Source organism: Agelaius phoeniceus, chromosome 7 (assembly GCF_051311805.1).
Source record: "Agelaius phoeniceus isolate bAgePho1 chromosome 7, bAgePho1.hap1, whole genome shotgun sequence".
NCBI classification, from domain to species: Eukaryota; Metazoa; Chordata; class Aves; order Passeriformes; family Icteridae; genus Agelaius; species Agelaius phoeniceus.
Window position 1 is genome coordinate 33,782,796 of NC_135271.1, and position 20,848 is coordinate 33,803,643.

General features: G+C 36.0%; 1 protein-coding gene across 5 annotated transcripts in view; it reads left to right on the plus strand.

Moving 5' to 3' along the window:
- The window catches only part of KCNH7 (potassium voltage-gated channel subfamily H member 7), a 205,654-nt gene extending 185,103 nt beyond the window's left edge, over positions 1–20,551 (plus strand). For all 5 annotated transcript variants that reach the window (XM_077181497.1, XM_077181501.1, XM_077181499.1 and 2 more), the window contains 5 exons: positions 470–569; positions 9,502–9,765; positions 14,477–14,642; positions 18,075–18,267; positions 18,912–20,551. In XM_077181497.1, the coding sequence (XP_077037612.1) occupies positions 470–569; positions 9,502–9,765; positions 14,477–14,642; positions 18,075–18,267; positions 18,912–19,175 (987 nt within the window). In that variant the 3' untranslated portion in view covers positions 19,176–20,551. The remainder of the gene's footprint in view (positions 1–469; positions 570–9,501; positions 9,766–14,476; positions 14,643–18,074; positions 18,268–18,911) is intronic.
- Positions 20,552–20,848: the final 297 nt, after the last annotated feature.

Here is a 20,848-nt window from a genome sequence, read left to right on the forward strand (position 1 = left end):
CTTTATAATCATTGCAAACTGTAACCTTTATAATCATTACCATCAGTTAAATGTAAATATAATTGCAATCAATTACCACTTTACTTCTTGAAATAGTATGCATTCTCTGTTCCAGGTTATTTAATTTTTTTCATTAATTTGTCTAAGGTTACATAAGCCAGGTCTGTGCAAGTTCAGAGAAATTGAGAACACATGAACACATGTATTTCCATGTAAACTTATTATCAGTATAATTTTATTTCACCATTAGGTGATAAAAGTGTTGGTTTTGCTCAATTTGCATAAACTTTTTTCATGTTAGCCTGGGACAATTCCATTCATTAGCTGGTGATGGAGAGGCTGATGCAGGCTGACTTTAATATTGCCTTTTTTAAAGCTTGAACATGATTAACAGTCAATCACCTATTGCAAATCTGCCCTCCTTAGATGGGACTAATCTGTCATTTTGTTTCATATTTCATTCATCAAGTCTGACCTCGTAATAAGATCACAAACTACCAATGATACGGATGGAGATAACTGCAAAATACGGAGACGGAAATTGTCCTTCCAAAGTGAAATAGAGAAAGGTAATTAACTTCATTTCTTACATGAGACAGCACTGCCTCATTATTCATTGGTATCTCACTTGGTAAAGCTGGGTACATTAGAGCCCATGTTGGCTGTTACTGGAGCAGCCCTTGAGAATCCAGCTGGGCAGCAAAACTTCTCTGTGCATTAACTCCTATATGCTTATGTATAACTATAATATATATGTTTTACACTTTTATGACTTCACATCTGTCTATGAAGAGCTGTTCCAACATTAAGCTACCTTATTGCCTTTGAGGCATGCACATATATATATATATATATATGTAAATTATGTCTTAATATCCATTTTCTGAGATACCATGTTTTAAACTGTGTGGACAACCTAGTCTGTGGATTATTTTATCTCCTCAGCAAAGTGCTTTGTTGTACTTGGTGCTAGGTAGTGTTTCTCCCTGGAATAGAAATATTTTAAAAATGAAAAATTTAAAATATTTCAGGACACTGTAGATTCACCATAGTCTGATTTGGATCCATATGGGAATGTGTAAAAGGTTGTCCTGGCAAAAGTTTATGTAATACTTTATGTGCTTACATTTACATTAGCAGCTTTTGGGACCTAATGAAGGAAAATTCAGTGAAACATTAAACATTTTTACCACTATTAAGTACTGCTCAATACTGGAAACTGTAGACAGCAACAGTCATGAAGACAGCTAAACTGATACTCATGGATTTTCATTTTTTATGTAGGAAAAACACAATTCATTGAATACCATTGCACTTTTATGGTTGAATGGTTTGTCTGACAAATTACTGTTTCTGTTATGCCTGTCTTTCACACTCCACAGTTAAACCTCAGTCCTAAATGCAGCATAACCAATTTATGGAGTAGCAGAGTAGCTGATAATAAATGGGAACAGTTTAAATATCCATAGCAGGTATAATGTTCAATGTAGAGACTCTAATCCAGAGTGTGGCTATTCAGAACAATGACACCCCTGTTCGATCAAAGAAGCATCTTTAGGGCAGGAAGCCAAGACCGACAACAAATCTGTCAGGAAAATGTCCCCATGAAATATTCAATCTGCTCTTCACAAAGAATCTGTTGACAGAGATACTTTGCCTGACTAACCTTCACATTTCTTATGAGAAAACATATGCTGCTACCTAGACAAGATGGAAGTGATCTTTCCTGTTGTGCCTGCAGTAGAATTACAAATAGGCTACTCGGGTGTCAGTGAGGTTCCAAGACCCCTAGGCTTTATGGTTCTTGCCCAGTCAATTACAGTGAACATCCTCTTTGAAACATTTATTTGCATTACTTTTGAAAGAATATAATTTCCCACAGTTTTCTCTTTGAAAAAAATACTTCCACTGTTGGGGAAGAAGAGGCAAGACTGGCAGGCTCCTTAGCCCTGGCGATGATTGTACAGCACTTGGTAATAACTGGTTTAGGCAGAAGTGAGGTACATTGGAAGTCCATCTGAGGAGAAGATAAAACTAGTAGGAGTCCTTTGCCAAGTACTGAGTACACTTTTGGTCCAGTGGCTTACTGCCCCTCTCTGGTCTCTTTTCAGATTCTCTTCGTGTTCCCATGGCCACAGCAGACACCTCATAGTCATAGATCTTCAGTGTTACTTTTCTGTGTCCCTTCCCACATCCTCTTTGAGGTTGTAAAGTAGGTTCTACTAGGGGTACTGCTGGTTTTTAAAGTAATGTTCTATTGATTTCAACCCTTTATATGTAGGAGGGAGTGGTATCTTATTTTGATCCAGCATAGTCAGTCTATAATGATAAATATTTGGAGATGATCCTGCAGAGTTTTTCAGAACTGGAGGAGAAAAGACACAGTTTCTGAACAAACAGTTGGAAAATGTATTTCTGGCCACAGTGTGCCAAAAGGTAAAAAAATACTTGTTGTATGAAAATCGTATTTTGATTTCAGAACTATAGTTTGAACAGGATAGGGACTCCCAGAGTTCTTACTGTTATATTTTGATATTTTATTTTGCAGTTATTAGAGGCATGCTTAGTAAATGCTCTTCTTGCTGGCATTCTTTACTTTCAGCTGTTAACCTACTAGCATATTATGCAGCTTGAAATTGCATTTTTTCCAGCTTTAGTGTGAGCATGATGTTTTCTCTGTTTTGGAGTGCTAAAAATGGGATTGTGTTATCTCAGCCTTTAGTTCATGCTAGCCTGATTTGGACCTTGTTTCCATGGTAACTCTTCCTGCACAAGTTTTATCAGGGGTTAAACAAAATCAACACAGTTCTCTTTTATGCATCTGCAGTTAGTACCCCTGGTTCTCCAGTTTCACACAAGACCTCACTCCACATATACGTAATTCCACCATTTCTATCCTGTGATCTTAACTAGGAAGGCTTATAAGGGCTCTGTCATAGTGTGTTTTTAGAGGCTATGAGACTATTTGAGAGACCAGCTTGTTCTCCGGCTTCTAGAATCGGTTGCAGTCTCAGAAGAGGTCCCCTGCAAAAATGGACGTACGCACTATGTAGCAACTTGCACTTGCTCCCACCCTAAAGAAATTCACTGCATGTCTTTTAGAATAATGGATGGTACTTCTTGCACAGGTGCAGGTGCAGACTTAGCCAGTTGCCATAGATCCTTGACAGTCAGCCAAGGAAGTCTCTGAGACTGCTTAAAATTAGCAGCATTCCAGCCTGGCAGTTCCAAACAAAGCTCTCAGCTGGGTTGGCAAGTTAGCCTCCTGCTGAAAACTTTGTGACAACGAGCTGTGCCATCTATACTCAGTTGTCATTTTTAGCAGTGCAGAATACAATTTTTTCTTGCTCATTTCTCATTTACTTCTAGCAGTTCTGTGTGAGTTAGCTAATTTCAAGGGAAGTACATTTAGACAAGAACTTTCTTTAGCTCTGCTAGTTCTGAGTGCAGTTCTATTATCCCATGCTAAATGGGGCATTTCTAAAGTTGTTTACATCAATATAAAATCCAATATATGGGTTGCACCATATATGAAAATGCACAGTGTAAGGAGACTCACAGAAAGCCTGAAAACTTGGGGCTTTGAAAAGACTGTTCTGAAGGTCAAGCATTATCATTTTTGCTAGCAACTTTTTTAACTTTTTGTTAATCTTGGCTCTAAAATCTTAACCTTCTTGGGACTGTTCTAGTGACTGTTCTAGTTGGCCCAGGAAACTTATAACAAGAAAATTTTAGCTCCATGGATATGATTTTAAGTTGTCACTAAGCAAAGTTCTCCCAGATTCTTGTTACCCTGGGGCTTGCACTTGTCTGTGTCGACACAGACTGTAACAATCAAGTGGGATATAAAATACATTTTGTTTCATTCTTAAAATATTATTAAGTAGTAGACTCATATATTGCTTAATTTGAAGAGTTATGTTTCCTGATCAGACTTTTCAAAGAGTGTCTACTCATCAATCCTCAAAGTAAGCACAAAAGCCAGAATTCTAAAAAACTTCTAACTGAATCCTGATTAATGTTACTACCTTAAGTGTTCACTGCTTGTAGGTGTTTTTCAGGCTAAGAGGCCAAGCCATATTAACACAGCTGTATTACACAAAGTATCTAGAGGCCATGGCTCTTGATTTAGATAGAGAAGACAAGAAAACGTTTCAGGAACTGATTCTCCTGCCTGAAACTATGGTGTACTAAGAGAATGGGGAAACACCCCCTGCCCTGTTCTTTCCCATTCTTGTCCCCTCCCTCAGCTTACTTATCTAAATGCTTATTTTATTAATAGATGCTCAGACAAGCACTGTGCCATGTTCCCAGAAGGAAAGTCAGGTAAGAATGTAGAGAAAAATTGAAGCTCTTACTTAACTGTGTTAAACTGTTAGTATTTTGCTGATGAAGTTGGCTTTGGCTTAATTAGCAAAGAGTTTCTAATATTCCCCCTGTAGTGTAAGGTCATTAAACACTCAGGAAACAACTAATGTGTTGGCAGGCTGGAAACAAGACTTCATGTCCCCAAAATTTTACTTAATCATGAAACCCCTAGCAAAAAAGTACCTAGTCATCAGAGAGCCCCCCAGTGCAGTGTTCATCTGCTCCTATTAGTGTTTCTGCTGCTTTCCATTGCCTAGGTGCCACCTCAGGGAGCTTCCACATAAGAGTCTTGTTTCCAGTTACTCCCAAAGAGGCTGTTTCCAAAGGCCAAATCTGCAAAATGTTGTGTGCAGTCACACATATCCATAGCTATCCTTTGAAGAAAATAGTAATAATAGTACTATGGTGAAAACTGAATCCCTTGTAAAAGATAAGAGAATTCTAAATTTGATAAAAGAATTGTTTTGATTTATGCCCTGAATCCATTCTGAGAGGTGCACTGCTATAATTCTTTGTTTCTGATTTTTTTTCCCCATAGCATTATTTCCTGAAATACAAACTAATAATTGTCTTTTCATCATTATCTGATTACCATTGACACAAAAACAGACAAAACAAAGAAAATGGAGGTGGAGGGCTGTCACTCCATCCCTAACATCTCATTGTACTGAAAATGGCACAAAAGAATAAATGAAGGACTTCATATTCCCTTGACCTTTGAAATTCTTGGGTTTTTAAATGTGTCTCAAATTCAGTTATTCAAAACCTAGCTCTTTTCTAAGCCCTTGTAAAAATAGGGACATGGATCCTTATGGAAAAGTCAATAAGGACTTCAGTCCATCATGATGGGGAGGTTTCAGTACCCTCTGCTGTTCCCTATTTCCAAAATAATCTAAACTTTCATGGGTCAGAGACAAAACACGGCAAAGGACAGATTAACTTACCAAACACTCCCAAGCAGTGCTGATACAGAACAGTAATTCAAACTCTCTGCAGTACAGTTCATTTCCTCCACCATCACTATTGAATCTACTGGAAACTTTCAGCAAAATTGCCAGAAATTCTATAACAATGGAATCTCACTAGTTTACGTCTATATTTGTATCTAGCTTAATCTATTATATAGACCCATAGTAGACTTAGAATCTCCCAAATTAAGAATGAAATTGGAATTAAACAAATTTTTCATCATTAAATAATCACAAAAAAACATATAAACCTTTTTACTACTGAAAGACAAAATGTTTAAGCTTTCCCAAAATACTTCCAGCAACCTACTCTTCTTAGGATTAGGGATCTTCCTGCATAATTTCTAGACAGACAACATTTTTCCTTGGTGTTAGTCAAATACCACACACATATCTGACAGTACATTTCTAAGTAGGGGGTCCTAAAGATAGGTGGAATATTTGAAGAGAACCATAATGAGTAGAAGTGAGGAAGAAGGAGAAAACAAGCATGTGCTAAAGAATCCAAGAACTTTCACTGTTCAGGTTTCAGAAGCCACTGTAAGTCTTTGGCATTGTTTCAGATTTTGAGGACTGGGAGGTCAACAAATATGTAATTTATAGTGCTGAAGCAGGACATCTAGAAACACAAATTCAAGGGCCTGGTGGAACTTCTGGCAAATTATTGGTTAGCTGAAATGGGAGTAAAACTTTACTACCTTCCGAAACACTAGGCTACATAGCTGGCTTGATTAATGATGACAAATTCCAGTTAATGAAATTACAGCAGTATTAAACAATTCTGCTCCACAAGTAATGTATTGTTGACACTTTCACCAATACTGTTTGCAGCAGACTGATATATTAAGAGAAAATACCTCTAGATCATGCAGACTGGCCCTACCTGAGTAATGCAAAATTTCCATATGCAAACCATACCACACAAAAGAAACCTGTCTGATGTCTGGTAACCATCCCATGAAGTAGAAGTAGGATTTTAATGCCAGTATGTCTGTGAGTCACTGTCATAGCTCTCTGACCCAGACTTGTGACAACCCCACTTCTTCCCTTCCTTTGCCCGTGCATGTGCAAAAAGCAGGACACAAAACCTTCTGATAATTACTTTGAAGATTTTGGAATTTCCAGACAGCAAAGGTCAGAGGACACCGTCTGTAAACTTGTCAAGCACCCAAAACACATAGCATGCCAAAACAGTCCCACAGAGTGTAAATAATGTTTATATACTTTGGTAAAGCAGGAAGTTACTAAAATAATCATCTTCAGTAAAACAGTTTCTAGCTCTTTCAGAATCAGAAAGTGCAATTTTTCTTACTGGAAAAGGAAAGAGAAAACACTAGAACTGGTACGGGGGGAGGAGAGGAAGATGGGGTTTAATGATTATATGCGGAAGAAGAACAGAAAGGGATAAATAAAGCTTTTAAAACACTTTTCTGTGTGGCAAAAAGTGAACATATCCATACATACAGAGTTAGATAAGTCTTCTTTTCTGGAAAATCTATTCGAAGCCAATGACTAAATTTCATTACAAAAGGAAGGAGAAATTGGAGAAATTCACATTCTGAAAAAAAGCCCTACCTATCTATTATTTGTAACTTACTTTCCACTGAGCTACAGAGGCACTGCTAAGGTGTTGGGCAGAGGTACAGAACTTGCACCATTATCAGGTCCTGAAGAGTCAATAAAATAGAGCTGTTTCTATTTTAATTCATACCCTAGGTGCAAAGTGTCACAAGATTATCCTCCAGAGAGAATAATTTTTAGAATTAAATAGGAGCCTTTAAAAGAGAAAACAACTTTTGACTCTGAGTATAGCCAGATGCCTCTAAGATAAAGCAATGGCAGTAAAGCCAAAGATGTTCATTTGAAATAGATCAGCTGATGGACAAATCTGATTTCAATAGGCAAGAGCCTACATTCAACAGATCTCTGCCTTCCTTCTCATGCCAGTGAGTTTATAATACTTGGACAGCATTGGAAAATAATGTGTTATGTTGTTCTGATATAGATGGAGGGATATCAACTGAATTTTCCTAGTTTTACAGCAGAGTAATTATTAGCAGAATCTGGCTTCATGTTTCTAAATATTTTAGTATTTTATGAATATAAGAGAGAAGACAGTCTGCTATATTTCAGCTGCTAAACGATTTTTTTCACTAGAGTCTCAATGACCCCTTCTTAAAATTAGTCCACTGCTTGATTTGTATTCCACAGAGTGCTCATTACAGTTGTCGTTAGAGCACAAAATCCTATGAACATATAAAATTACCCTAAAAATTGGTAATTTCAAGCTTTCATTAGAAGGTCTTTTTCACAGGTTGAAGTCAGTCAAACATTAAGTAATTAAGGCAATTTACTGTAGCGTGACTATGTTTTCAATATACTCCCTCAAGAAATGCCATGGGACACATCTACAATAAAATTTTCTTGTGAAGCTTTCTTTTGCTTTTGTACTGTTTTGGAGATGGAATTGCTGAGAACATGGCACTTGAGTCTGAGCATCCCCCAAGAGCTTTTACACTGCCAGTCCATTTGAAGTTGTTTTGACAATTTTGCAGCAACTGAGCATCACCAATATCACTTAGAGCCAATAGTCCTGCTTAACAAAAGCCCAGTAATGTCATCTCTGCTCAGGGTTGTGTTAATCGCCCTTGGAGACTCTAGAGGGTACAGGTACAGAAGGCCTGCTTTGCTATTGGGTTTATTTTGCTTTGTTATTGGGTTTATTTTCTTTACCATTACCTGTCCTCACTGCTCACAGATTTCTGGACACTTGAAGGGTGCTCTTTTACAGATACTGCATTCTTTTTATGTGCAGACAAAGACAATTAGATGAAGCCACAGTTTCATTTCCTTATAGTGACCAGAAAACAGAGAAGAAACCTAGGGAATATACAGAATGTTGGATTAGCCACTGCTGTAGGCTATAAAGACTGCAGATATTCTAGAACTATGTTGATTAGTAATTAGCACAAAGCAGATGGGAAATCATGCTGTCTCCCCAGGAACTTAATGCAAACTAGTTACAGTATTTATATGATGTTGAGACTACCCTGCTAAAATGTGTTTTAAATAAATAGCAGAACTGAAATTATCTTGACATTTCAGTTAAAAATAGGTAAAACCAAATATTGAATTGGAAATTAGATTCAAGTTTATGCTGAAAAGAGATCAAGACTTCTTTATATTAATAAATAATTATTCTAGGGTTTAACTCCTATTTCTTTTTTACAATATGTTTTTAAAGATACCTGCTTTAAATCTAGGCTTACTTGCCATTTCTTAAGAGGACTAAATCTGCTCCTGCTTCTGCTCACTACAGACCTTGAATATGATTAATGAAAGATTCATTCTCAACTTCACTGGTATACTGCTACCATATATATCACAGAATGTTGTTTACTTTTGTAATTCAAAAGATTGGATGTTCAGAGAATTCCAGCTCTAAAGAGTAAGGAATTTGGGCTACTTTGCAAAGTTTATTTGAAGTGATCCCGTAAGTCAGACTAGGAACTCCCTCCTTTTATTTTTACTATCATATCAGCCCTGTAATAAAGTTGGAGAAATATGCTCTCTGAGAGCATATTTTGGGGATGAGTGTTTGATTAATACCTCTAGTATTAATTAGAGGTAATTGATTAATGCCTCTTATGGGAAAAGAATAATCAACAAATATTCTTTCATGTGAGAATAACTTAAATGAGTGTTTCTGATACCAAGTCTAACATACATTACTCTTAGCCTGTCAAGACAGTAATAAATGCCCAATTATCAGAGTAATTAGAATACAGGATGAAATATTTCATATTTTATAAACTTTGGAATATAAGGCTTCCTCAAATTTCATCCTCACTATAAAAAAAAAAAGAGTACACGGGAAGGTTGTGTTGGATAAAGCCTTTGTTGTTTTGATACAAACAAGTTTTGCAAGAGGAGTTATGGTTTATGGACTAGGAATACATACATACAAATGGACTTCAGGGACTTCAAAAGAAATATAAAACTCCTCTGACAGAAGAATCTAAAAAAGGCTTTAAAGTATTTTTTTTCTACTAGACAGTGAACTTCCTACTTGATATAAGAATTGTGTCCATCCTCAGATCATAATAAACTAGAATAAATTCTCAATAATTGCTTATTTTTGGATACAATTATTTCTCTTTCACAGATTATTTCAAAGAGAATGATCAGAGTGATCCTGAACCATCAGGAGACAGTACCAGATACTATCAATCTATTAAGAAACATTTTGAGGAGAAAAAAAGCGGGTCATCATCTTTTGTGTCCTCCATTGAAGATGAGCAAAAGCCCCTGTTCTCTGGGATAGCTGATTACCCATCTGTAACAGAGAAAACCACAGAGATGGACTTTGAAGAAATGGATCATGACACAGAAGAAATTCTTATTGACAAAAGAAGCAGTTCTTGCAAAGGTAATCCAGCTGTTTCTATTTAGTAAAGTTTGAGCAGACATCTTTTTAGTCTGATTAACAAAAATAACTTTCTGAATGGTTCTCTTGATTCTTTACATAATATTTACTCCAAAAATCTTAAGAAAAAATATCTTAGATCAAAAATTATTATTTCTCGAGAGGATTAATATAGTTTAATTCAGTGGGAACTGGATTCCAGTTCTGTTGGACTGTCTTGTACAACCTCCAAAAAGTCATTATAGGTTTTGCTACAAATCATCTTGTAACTGAACTACATAAATAATTTAAACAAACTACAAAATTGTCCACTAGTGTTGGACTCCACTGTGTGCCCACTGATGATAGCTGCACTCAAAGCAATACAGTATCTCCCAAAGGACATTTGATGTGCCAGGGTTGATGACGATATAAAATTATAGATAGTGAGAGTCAGACTAGCTAAACATAATGATAGTTGCACATGCACCAAAAATATGTTTGCAGATAACTAATTTTATTCACTGCATTGGCAAGGCACAACAAAAATTAAGTGAAAAAAAATCATAATAGCTTGAAAGAAGGCTATCCTGTCTTGCTGCACCTGTTGGTTAAAGGAGTGCCATTACACCACACAGAAGAAAATCATGACTTCCAAAAGTAACACACAAGAATAAAGACTTGAGCTTTTGTAGATGACAAATGATCAGGAACTATTTAACAATCTCAGATACTTTTACATAGACTTAAATCACATCATTAAAATTATATCTAATATACTAAAATATTAATTTTCTCAGTGAAGTGAAAGGAAATTAATGGAAAACCCTGTATTAATATACAATTTAAATATTGCTGCAAGTTCATTTGTAATTCTTTCAGTCTGAAGGGAAGAATCACATAGTTATTGTTTGATGCTATTTTCCTCAGCAGTTTCCATTGAGACACTTTAACCATTTAACCATCATTTAATAAACTTTAGGCTTCTAGGCTATCATTTTAAATAAGCCTAATGATTAATTAGACCAAACAATGATTTTAACATCTTAAAGGTGTGATCTCTTCAAGTTAAGGCCCTATGAATCCACACCACATAAACTTGTTGCATACATACTCCAATTGGAAACCTTTCCTTCCCCCTACCAATAGCCAGAAATGTGTCCTTGCAGCTATGGCAACATTTTCCAAGGCAACCTATTGCACATTTTATTTGAGCTAAATTTAGTATATCTAAAGGTTACAAATTTTGATTAAGACCACACTTTTTCCCACTTTGTAATTTAGCCCTTCTAGTAATGTTATGCAAGGTAATGAGCTTTCTTGCAACATTTATAAAATCTTCAAGGTCAATAAGATTAGCTTTTTCCTGATATATGTTTTAAACTGAATTTTTACTTCTGTTATTAGAATTAGAGATTGATTATAACTTACCATAAGAGTAGTTACAAACATAATAAACTTGTGAAAAAACACTCTGCTTTTATGTATCCTCATATATTGTAGTGTCTTATATCTTGGATACAAATGCACTTGTATAAAGCTAGTCTAATTCATTACCACTGTGACTAATACACATTTAATTATTTTTTGTTTTAAGCCTTGGTCATTACTTCAATGAATGGAAAGAAAATGAAAAATGCATTGTATAATTGGGCAGAAGCAGTATAAAAGTCTCACTCATAATCTTAGAATGCAACTTTTAAATTTTGAACATATGGTTCTTTTGTGTAGATCTGAGAATTTTTCTGTAGCTGTTAGCTCTATGTAAAAGAAAAATGCTATTTTCACTTGGTCATTATTTGGGCTAAAAGACTGATTCTTCAATTCTTCTGGTGAACCTAGTGATACATTTATTGACTTAGTTTCCAGTCTAAGATTCTTCAAGCCCTGGAAGACCAGAGTAGGTTATACAGTTGTAGCTGCTGATGGGGTTTTTTGGGGTTATTAAAAAATATGGAATACCTGAAAAGACACTTACATGAGTTACACCATATTTTATAGAGTATTGCTTATGGTGTGTGAACTTATTTTGTTGTTTCAGTGCCAAATCATTTGCTTTGTCACAAATTAAGCATCTATTACAATAGTCTCCAAATACATATTCTGGGGAAAAAACAGCTGTGATTTCCCCAGGATAATCCACGGCATTGAAAATCTGTGATTTTAATGAATGACTTACTGTTTAAAATAACCAACGTCTTTTTTTTTACAACATCGATGTTTTTACAGGACATTAAAAAGCAGTGAAATGCTTTTGAAATTCACTGCTTATAAGTCTGCTGGATCTACAAAACCCATTGCACCTAAACTCATAGTTTGAAACTTTACCCCTCAATTTTTCATAGTATGCTTCATTCAGTTTGATGAGAGATTTCCAGCTTCTCCTTGGACACTGCAAATTGTACCACATGTGCCTCCTAAAACCAAATTGCCAAATGCTTCTGTGACACCCTTTATCTCTTTATTTCCATTGGCTTAAGTTCCTGAGAAGCAGAACAGATTTCTGTGTAGCCAAGATGAAATCTCTTTCCTCTTGCTTCTGCCCAGTGCATAAAATCAGTTACTGGTCGTCAGATGAAATCCAAACACTCTACAGCTCCAGGAAACCTTCTACCACCTGCTAACCAAAGATCAGATAATACAATAACGGCCTTTTGCTGATAAAAACAAACAAACAAACAAAAAAAAATACAGAGAGAGAAGAAAATCTCCTACACTTGGAATCATGTAGTGAGAGCTCCCCTTCCTGGCTAAATCTACTTGAAATACTAAATCTGAGTGGGAACTTTTTTTTTTTTTTTTTAACTTAGAGAAACACTGCTCAATGACACGTTTGAAAAGGATTAGCTATTAGCATTTGGACAAAGCTCTTACATGTTACCCACAGTGTGGGGTTTTTTCTCTTCTCTTTGAAACATGGCTCTAGCTGCTATGGTTACTTAGAAAAATTTCACAAGTGTGAAATGAATGTAACCTATGCTGAGTTAACAGCGTGCAGTGCCAAGTGAAGTGTAAGGAGAAGCTCTGAGCAAATCATTCAGGGACTGATGTGGGATTCAAATCCAACTGCAGATGTCTTACAAGCAGTCAAGGATTTTGCCCAGCTGTATGCTGAAGCAGCAGCCTGGGTGCAACAAGAAGTTTAATTTATTGTATAACTTCCTGTAGTTAAATAATTACAAATACAACTCTAATGGGAATAGTATTGAGCAGATGTTAAAATTTAAACAGACTTTTTTTATCACATCAAAGAAGAATGAGTGATTCTGACCAGTTTTTACTGTTTGATTGACTGATTAACTCAGAGTAAACAAAGGCTATGGGGAGCAGGGTTTGCTGTAGAAAAAGGACTGCTCAACTACGTCACCTGTAGGCTCTGCAAAGGTCCCAGCAAGATCTTCATTCTATACAATAAGTGCAACAAGTATATTCCCATGATAATTGAGGTGTAACCTTTCAACAACTTGGTGAACAGGAGAAATGGCATAAAGCCAAGAATGTAACTAATTAATAAATCCACAGATGCATAAATTAAGTAAACTGAGAGAGGAAAGAGAAATAGGCCAAACCAGAAATCCAGGCAAAAGGAAAGAGTGTCCCTGAGCTCTGTTTGGTAGTCATGTGTAGTGCTTGGTCACAGAGAACCAAGAACTGGGAGGGTCAAGAGGGTTGAAATTTGGGTGCAGCAGGTACAAGGTAAGACCTGGAATAAGCATCATCATTTTTTTTACAAGGATGTAAAGAAACAAATATAAATTACTCATATAAGGAGTATTTTTAGATACATCATGTTTACTACGAAGCTTCATTTAATATCAAAGTGATCTCTGGCTGACCCAGAAATGCTGAATATTTTATTCTTTTAGGAGTCTGAAATCCTTAAACAAAATGAACAGGCACCTTTCACCCCACAGTACCGTAGGAGCTTCAGAGATGTGCTTTACACAGGGGTGAACAGATTGGGTGGGAGAGTAGTGATGCTAAAAGCAACATCAATAAAAATCAGTTTCCTTTATGAGAATAATAAGCAGTACCCTTTTGCTAGCAGCATGAGCTGCATTAAATGGCCCTTGTCTCAGAGAAAACATATTACACTTCACCAACCTAAGAAGTGTTGCAGTTATGGGTAAGAAAGGCATCTCCCTGAGGCCTGGCATCTTTCTCTAGAGGGGACATTCCAAGGCACTGTACCACATGCCCAGTGGTGCAATTTTAATGCAGCGAATCCTTCTTTCACACCAAAGAGCTAAGCAGTGAATACACTTCAATAGCATATTCAAGGGCAAGAGAAGGCATCTTAGGCCTCTGAAGCACACTATCAAAGACATTCAAGTACATCATTTAAAGTCTTTAGGTTAGAACAAGAATTTCTATTTTCACTGAATAAAAAAATTGCTAAAAAATACACTGAGAAAATTTGGGATCCATTTGTAAAATACTTGAAACAAAACTAAAGAGAAGCCATTCAGTGGCAGAACTCTGATGCTGCTGACTAGAAAAAGCTGCTTGTTTATTTGCAGCTTCAAAATGTTAGCATGTATGTGACCACTTTTATCTTTCCTTAAGGAGTGTTAAGGAACAAAGAGAGATGTTCAGTCTCTCTGGCTAATGTACCAATTTAACTTTCAATGTTTTGAGAAACTCAGTAAGTAGGATGCTTGAGAAGTGTCAACCTCTCTAAATCTATTTATATAAAACTATACTTTTATATGTTGTTTTTGGGTTTTTTTATCAGACATCAACAAAAGAAACTGGGAGCAGGAGAACATCCAGGAGTACCAGGACTCCCCAGTTCAACCAGCATTATCCCATGTTACATGGGGAATCTGTGAAACTGAAAGTGATTTTATATACGGGGAAGTGGAGAATCGATTAGATTTACTTCAAGAACAACTTAACAGGTAAAAACAAAGAGAAAAGAGCCTATGTGTGAAAGAGTACATAATACAACTGATATTGAAGATGCTACAGAAGGAATGAGTTTGTGCAGGAAGTTTCCAAAAGCATTCAGATCTTCAGAAGCTCAAAAATACAAAAATATGCGTAATGGGAATATCACTTTTTTTGTGTGTATGTATTCTGCGGAGGCTGTATATCACCTAAGTTAGGCTTTCCAGAATCTTGGAAAAACCAATTCTGGGAAATCTGAATACACAGTTTTTAAACGTTGCCAGAATATTCATGTCTTTTGCCTCTAGATATGCACATTAGCTACTCTGAATGGCTTTGCAATAGAGCCCTTTTCCTCAGCTGACTGTTTTAGACCATCTTTTTAACCAAGAAGTTGTACTGAGAGGCCTCGAATTGTTAAATTTAAATCTCACCTCATCAAGAGTGCTGTTCCTAGATCACAGAACCATCTAACAATTTGGGTTAGAAAGGACATTAAAGATCACCTAGTTCCGACCGCCTGCCACGGGCAGGGACACAAAACAGCAATTTTCAGTATCTTCAAGATGTGAAGTACTTTTTCTTTCCTGGAGACTCAAAGTACACCAGCTGCCTGCTTTTTAAAATGTATTGCAGATGAATTCCCTTTTTGATGCGTTAACTCTTTTTGCACTCTATAATAAGTAAGACATGGGAATATGCAAAAGCACAATACTTATACCTGTTACAACAGAAAAATTATACTTTCCAATATATTATCCAATATCATTTTTGCTTAATATATGGTGCCTAATATATATATTATGCTTAATATATATATTATATTATTATATATTAATAGATATTATTAGACATTATTATATTATTAATAGAAATTAGTATTAATATATATTATGCTTAATATATCTTGCTTTACTGGCAGCTAAGCAGCATAGCTTACAGCATCTTAAAAATATGGTTACAAAATTTTGATCCATCCTGCACTGTAATTTACCATGTAACTTCACTTAAATTGACCTAGCCTCAGGACCATTGATTTTTTCATTATTTTCACTCTATATTTTCATTACTTTTAATATTTTTCCATGACAAATACTATGAAACACACTCAGTCCTAATCATACTTTAGTAGCTATTCAGTGGCATTCTGCGCTGTATATTTTAGCAATCGGTTTAAAGCCAAGTTAACTGCATATTGATTCCTTCATCCACCAAAAGCCAATCAAACAACAGTATTTTACATTCCTGAATATGGCATAATGCATTAAAAATTTTTAACACTTTTAACACAATTTTTAACATTTTTAACACTTAACCCTAAACTGCTGTAATTTCTAGTTAAAATCAAGTAATCTAAGTAGCTGCAAATGTCACATAACTACATGCTTGCAGGATCCCCATCAACAATACATAGTCTTTTGGTAACATTTCATTTCCTGAAACCTTAAGCTCTCAAAACTGAAGTTATACCTCAAAGTTACCATCGTTTTATCATGCAAGTTGTCAGTATTCTGTCAGAAAATATAATTGTTGCTGATAAACTAAGAATTAAATTTTTATGTATTTTATTATATCACTTTAAACTATTCTCATGATTTAAAAGCTTTTCATGCTTTTGGTATTTGGGGCCTTGCTGGGTTTTCTACTAATATAACAGACAATATCCTTTCCTGCCTTTGTCACTTCTGACTTGCTAGCTTAAAAAGCATGGTCACTTCTCCCTGAATTTTTCCATGCCAAGTTAGAGGCTTGGCATAACACTCAATTATTAAATTGACACAGAGGGCTTTCCAGCCCTCTATGTACAAGGTATATGTCCCTAGAATTCTCTCTGTTTCTTCTCTTTAAGCAATTGGAATTTCATGGACACTATGGGCCTAGCATTTAGGCCAGTTCTCCTATTTGTTTGGGTAGCATGGATTTGTTTTAAATTTTGGAGAATGGAAAGTGAACCTTTATATGCAATGATGATAAATAAACACTACCAGAGACACTCTTTCCTTTGAAGTACAAGGAAACATTCAAGTACTAACAAAGTAAGAGGGGAGCAATTTTAGAGTTAATTCAAAGCCAAAAATAATCTTGAATGGATATCCTCCAATGTTACCTCTTATTCACTGAGGGGTTAAGACCCAGGTATAGCAGATGGAAGTTCTCTGGATGGTGGCATGTTCCTGCAGCATTTCACTCTGTGGCATCAGCACTGTGCTTGTGTGAGAACAGCACATTGGCAAGAAGCAAAGAACCCAAGGGTGCTGACCAAGAGGGCAAGTAGGGCACATCTGACTCTAACAGTCAGAAGTCTGGGTTTGGGCTGTTTTTTTTCTGGGAACTGATGCCACAAAATCATCTTTTTCTGATGAAGGAAGAAACAGCATCCCAAATACACTTCAGTCATACCTTTTGGATTAATTTCACAGATACTTTTATAAATAAATTATACAGGCAATGGACAACTACAACAGGATAAAAAAATAACATCAGTGAGCACATGGTAAAAGCAAAAATCTGACAGCACGGGATCAATTCTGCTACTGTAGGGAGCCCAAGTAGTAACATTCACAACATTAAAGGCTGCTGACAAAGATTTGTTTACTCTGTCAGAAGCTCAGTTGCTGTACAGAAGGCTGTATTATCTGCATTACCATCTGTCAGCATGTGCTGTAGCCTTCCAGCAGCTGGGAAGGTACAAAAGGCATTACCTTTTCCTGAGTTTGTCACAGGTTTTGGCAAGACCATTTAAAAATCATTTCAGTGCTATGGAGTTGTAAGTATGAACAAAATAATCAGCTCAAGTGTTTCAGAAGTCATATACAAATTTATAAAAAGGTGAAAAACATTTTTAAATGTACAAAATTTGAACATTAGAAATGCTGACATTAATTCTGAGGACTGCATAAGTTTGAATAAATTTTCACACTAATGAGAATTGGGCAGTTGGATTTTTAATGGTTTTGGAAGCATCTTTCTTTTTCTAACTGTGGAAAAACACAAATGCGCTTTCTGCTTAGTTCAGTGCATTGTATCAGCATGTCAGAATGCCTTGTCAGATGCATCAAAATAATGTCCCATGCCCAGCCAGAACAAATCAATTTAGTCACAATGAAGAGAATACATTTATTCCAGTTATTTTCAACCAGATACCCAGTCCCCTGTGTTGCTTCTTGTTGCAAATCTAAGGCAGAGTGATGAACTCATTCTTAGTGTAGCAAAAACCAGAGAAAAGCTCGCAGTTATGTTCTGCAAGGGAAAGGGAGAGCCAGAAGCTTTGGAAGGGCTCCGTACTCCCTCTACTGTTCTCTCCTTTTTAAGACATGTTCAAGCCGCAACAAGCAATGGTTTTACTGGGAAACTGCAGGTCCCTCTTGAGGACCTCTGTAAGCAGTGCATAAAATACACCTGTTTCTGACCATGAGCTAACTGATTTCATGTTCCCTCTCTAGGCTTGAATCCCAAATGACTGCTGATATCCAAACCATCCTGCAGCTTCTGCAAAGGCAGTCAACACTCATTCCACCTGCCTATAGCATGGTGACTGCAAGTGCAGAGTATCAAGAGCCAGCAGTCCGGGTCATACAAAAGCTTCAGCCTGCAGCATCAATTAAAACAGACAGAAGTTTCAGTCCTTCATCTCAGGTAAGTACATGTCCATAAGATCAAAAGAGGTTTCCTAGTCATCTTATGAGGAAGAAATGCACCAATCCGGTGCTGGTTCACTAGTTTAAGGAATATGAAATTATTATTTTGACCTAGCACCTTCACAGTGGGCTTAAACACCAGTTTCAGAGGCCACATTTTCTATGAGGGTTGTAGAGATTCATACAATGATCTTATAATCAGATAGATTTACTTCATTGTCATTTTTTTTATAAAAGTTAGCAGAAAAGGAATCCAAGTGGTTAGAATGTCCAGAATTATGCAATTCTGGAGTTATGCTCTAAAACAGAACTTCCTATTCCAGAATGTTGATATCCATACTCTTAGACTGGGTCTCAAGAGTAATCAGTCCTTCAGAGAGGGCTGCTAATATGTGTATCTTGATGTCATATTAGCAAGTCTGAGGGGAGGAAAAGATATCCAGACTTCTACAATTAATCAGCAGAATTGCATTCAATTACATTAAATCAAATACAGTACCATGTAAAAAAATATTTCTACACTGTTTAATTTTCAAAAATTATTTTCCATCAACCATCTGAATCTGCTAATTTTGAACAGAACAAGGGCCTGGAAGAGACCAATGTAATTATTACCATCTTGTTTTTTCTCTTCCCTTACAGTGTCCTGAAATTTCAGATGTTGAAAAATCAAAACTGAAATCCAAAGAATCCTCAAGTGGAGCGCATCTGAACACAGCCTCAGAAGACAACCTGGCTTCTTTTTTAGACCAAGAACGTGACCAGTCTGTAGAGCCACCCCCACAGCCTTGTAAAACTTGTCTCCCTCCAATTAGGCACCCTTCCTTGCCAGAATCTTCACTAAGCACTGTAGGAATCTTGAGTCTTCATAGGCATGTTTCTGATCCTGGTCTTCCTGGGAAATAGTACTTTTATACTATTATTTCACATAAAAATGTAAGTGCTTTTAATGGCTGTTTCTCCTTTTTTTTTTTTTTTATTTAAATCCTCTATACTTGACTCAGGGGCTACAAGGAATATACCATTATATGCAAAAGTACTGTATATTTTCCTAAATCTGAAGCTTGTAAGGTAAAGTTGAGCAGTTCTGATGTAAATATATATATACACACACACTAACTGTATGTTCCAAATGTAAAACTGCCAGCATTCTCAAGGCACCTTATATTTTTATTTTTTTTAAATAACATGCATGTTCTGAAATTACAGTTTACGTTGCATGGAGATTACCATTTACTGCTGTCATGGAAATAGTATTTTATTGTGGATATGTGTTCAGAGCAAATAGGAGACCAATAACAATAATTCACGTAGAAAAACTCCTACCTGACCAAGCTAAAATTCAAGAAAAGTGCTCCTCTAGCTCACTTTTGGAACTTGATTTATCTTTCTTGTAGTGAGCTTTTTCTACTACATCACAATGGGTCTGAATCTAAAGAAAGAATAGGGTAACCAAATCTTCTGGGCTTGAAACAATTAGGACAGAGAACACAGCCTCCTTTCAAACTAGTTAAAGTAGGGTAGTATTTTAACAGAGAGGAAAACTGCCATATGGTGGAAAGTATCACCATAGGTCACATCCACAAACTGCATTAAATTGAATCATTTGTTTCCATCACATTTTGGGTTTTGATTTTTGTACTGTTATTTTTTTAATTGCATCATAGAATTCAGCTGTGATGAGCAGACAGGTGCTCTTCATCTGTCACACAAACATAATCAAATGCAATAAACCTAATTTCTATGTAATGCAGAAGACTGCGTTCCTTTTGTTCAATACAAATTATTAACAATGTTTTAATTTAAAAATATTTTACACATTTTTGTTATATAATTATTAGGGTGGCTGTTTGCAGTTACCTCTTTGTACTGACTGGCCCCTCTACAATGCTCACACACACACACACCCCCCCACAGGTGCTGTGGACGTGTGCGTGTGTGTATTTTATAGCTGTACATAGGTGTGTATGTATGTGTATGTGTATATATATTTATATACACACATACACACAAGTGCGTGTATATACCTACACTTACATGTAGGAGTATAGATATAGAGCTATATATATATATATATATATGTATATATGTAAAATCACTTTCAGAAACAATTGTAAACTTTCTTATTACAAAATGAGTAAGCTTAGCTTGTGTCCAAAGCTGACTACATTAGAATAAAATGATCTAAGGTCTGTAGGCTTTAAATACAGTATGTACTGTATGTGCATAATGCTTTGTGAATACTTAGATTTAATTTTATTAAAATATTATTCTGCTTCAAATGTTGTGTTTCTTTTAGAGAGAAATTATGTTTTTCTTACTGCTTTCAAATATTTTTAAATATCCATATGATTTTCTAATCTTATAGTTTTAATGTGAAATTCCTCTAGCATGAGTACTGTTTACAGAAAAGCATGTAATCCAGTTAGAGGGGGAGCACATAAATTTTACCTAAAACCAAGCTAAACCCTCTGTCCAAAATCAGTGCTACAGAGAGATACAATAGTGACTGTCCCTCACATAGATACATTCCTTGTATGTTGGGGTTAGAATCAAACGTGACACTTCAATCATACATA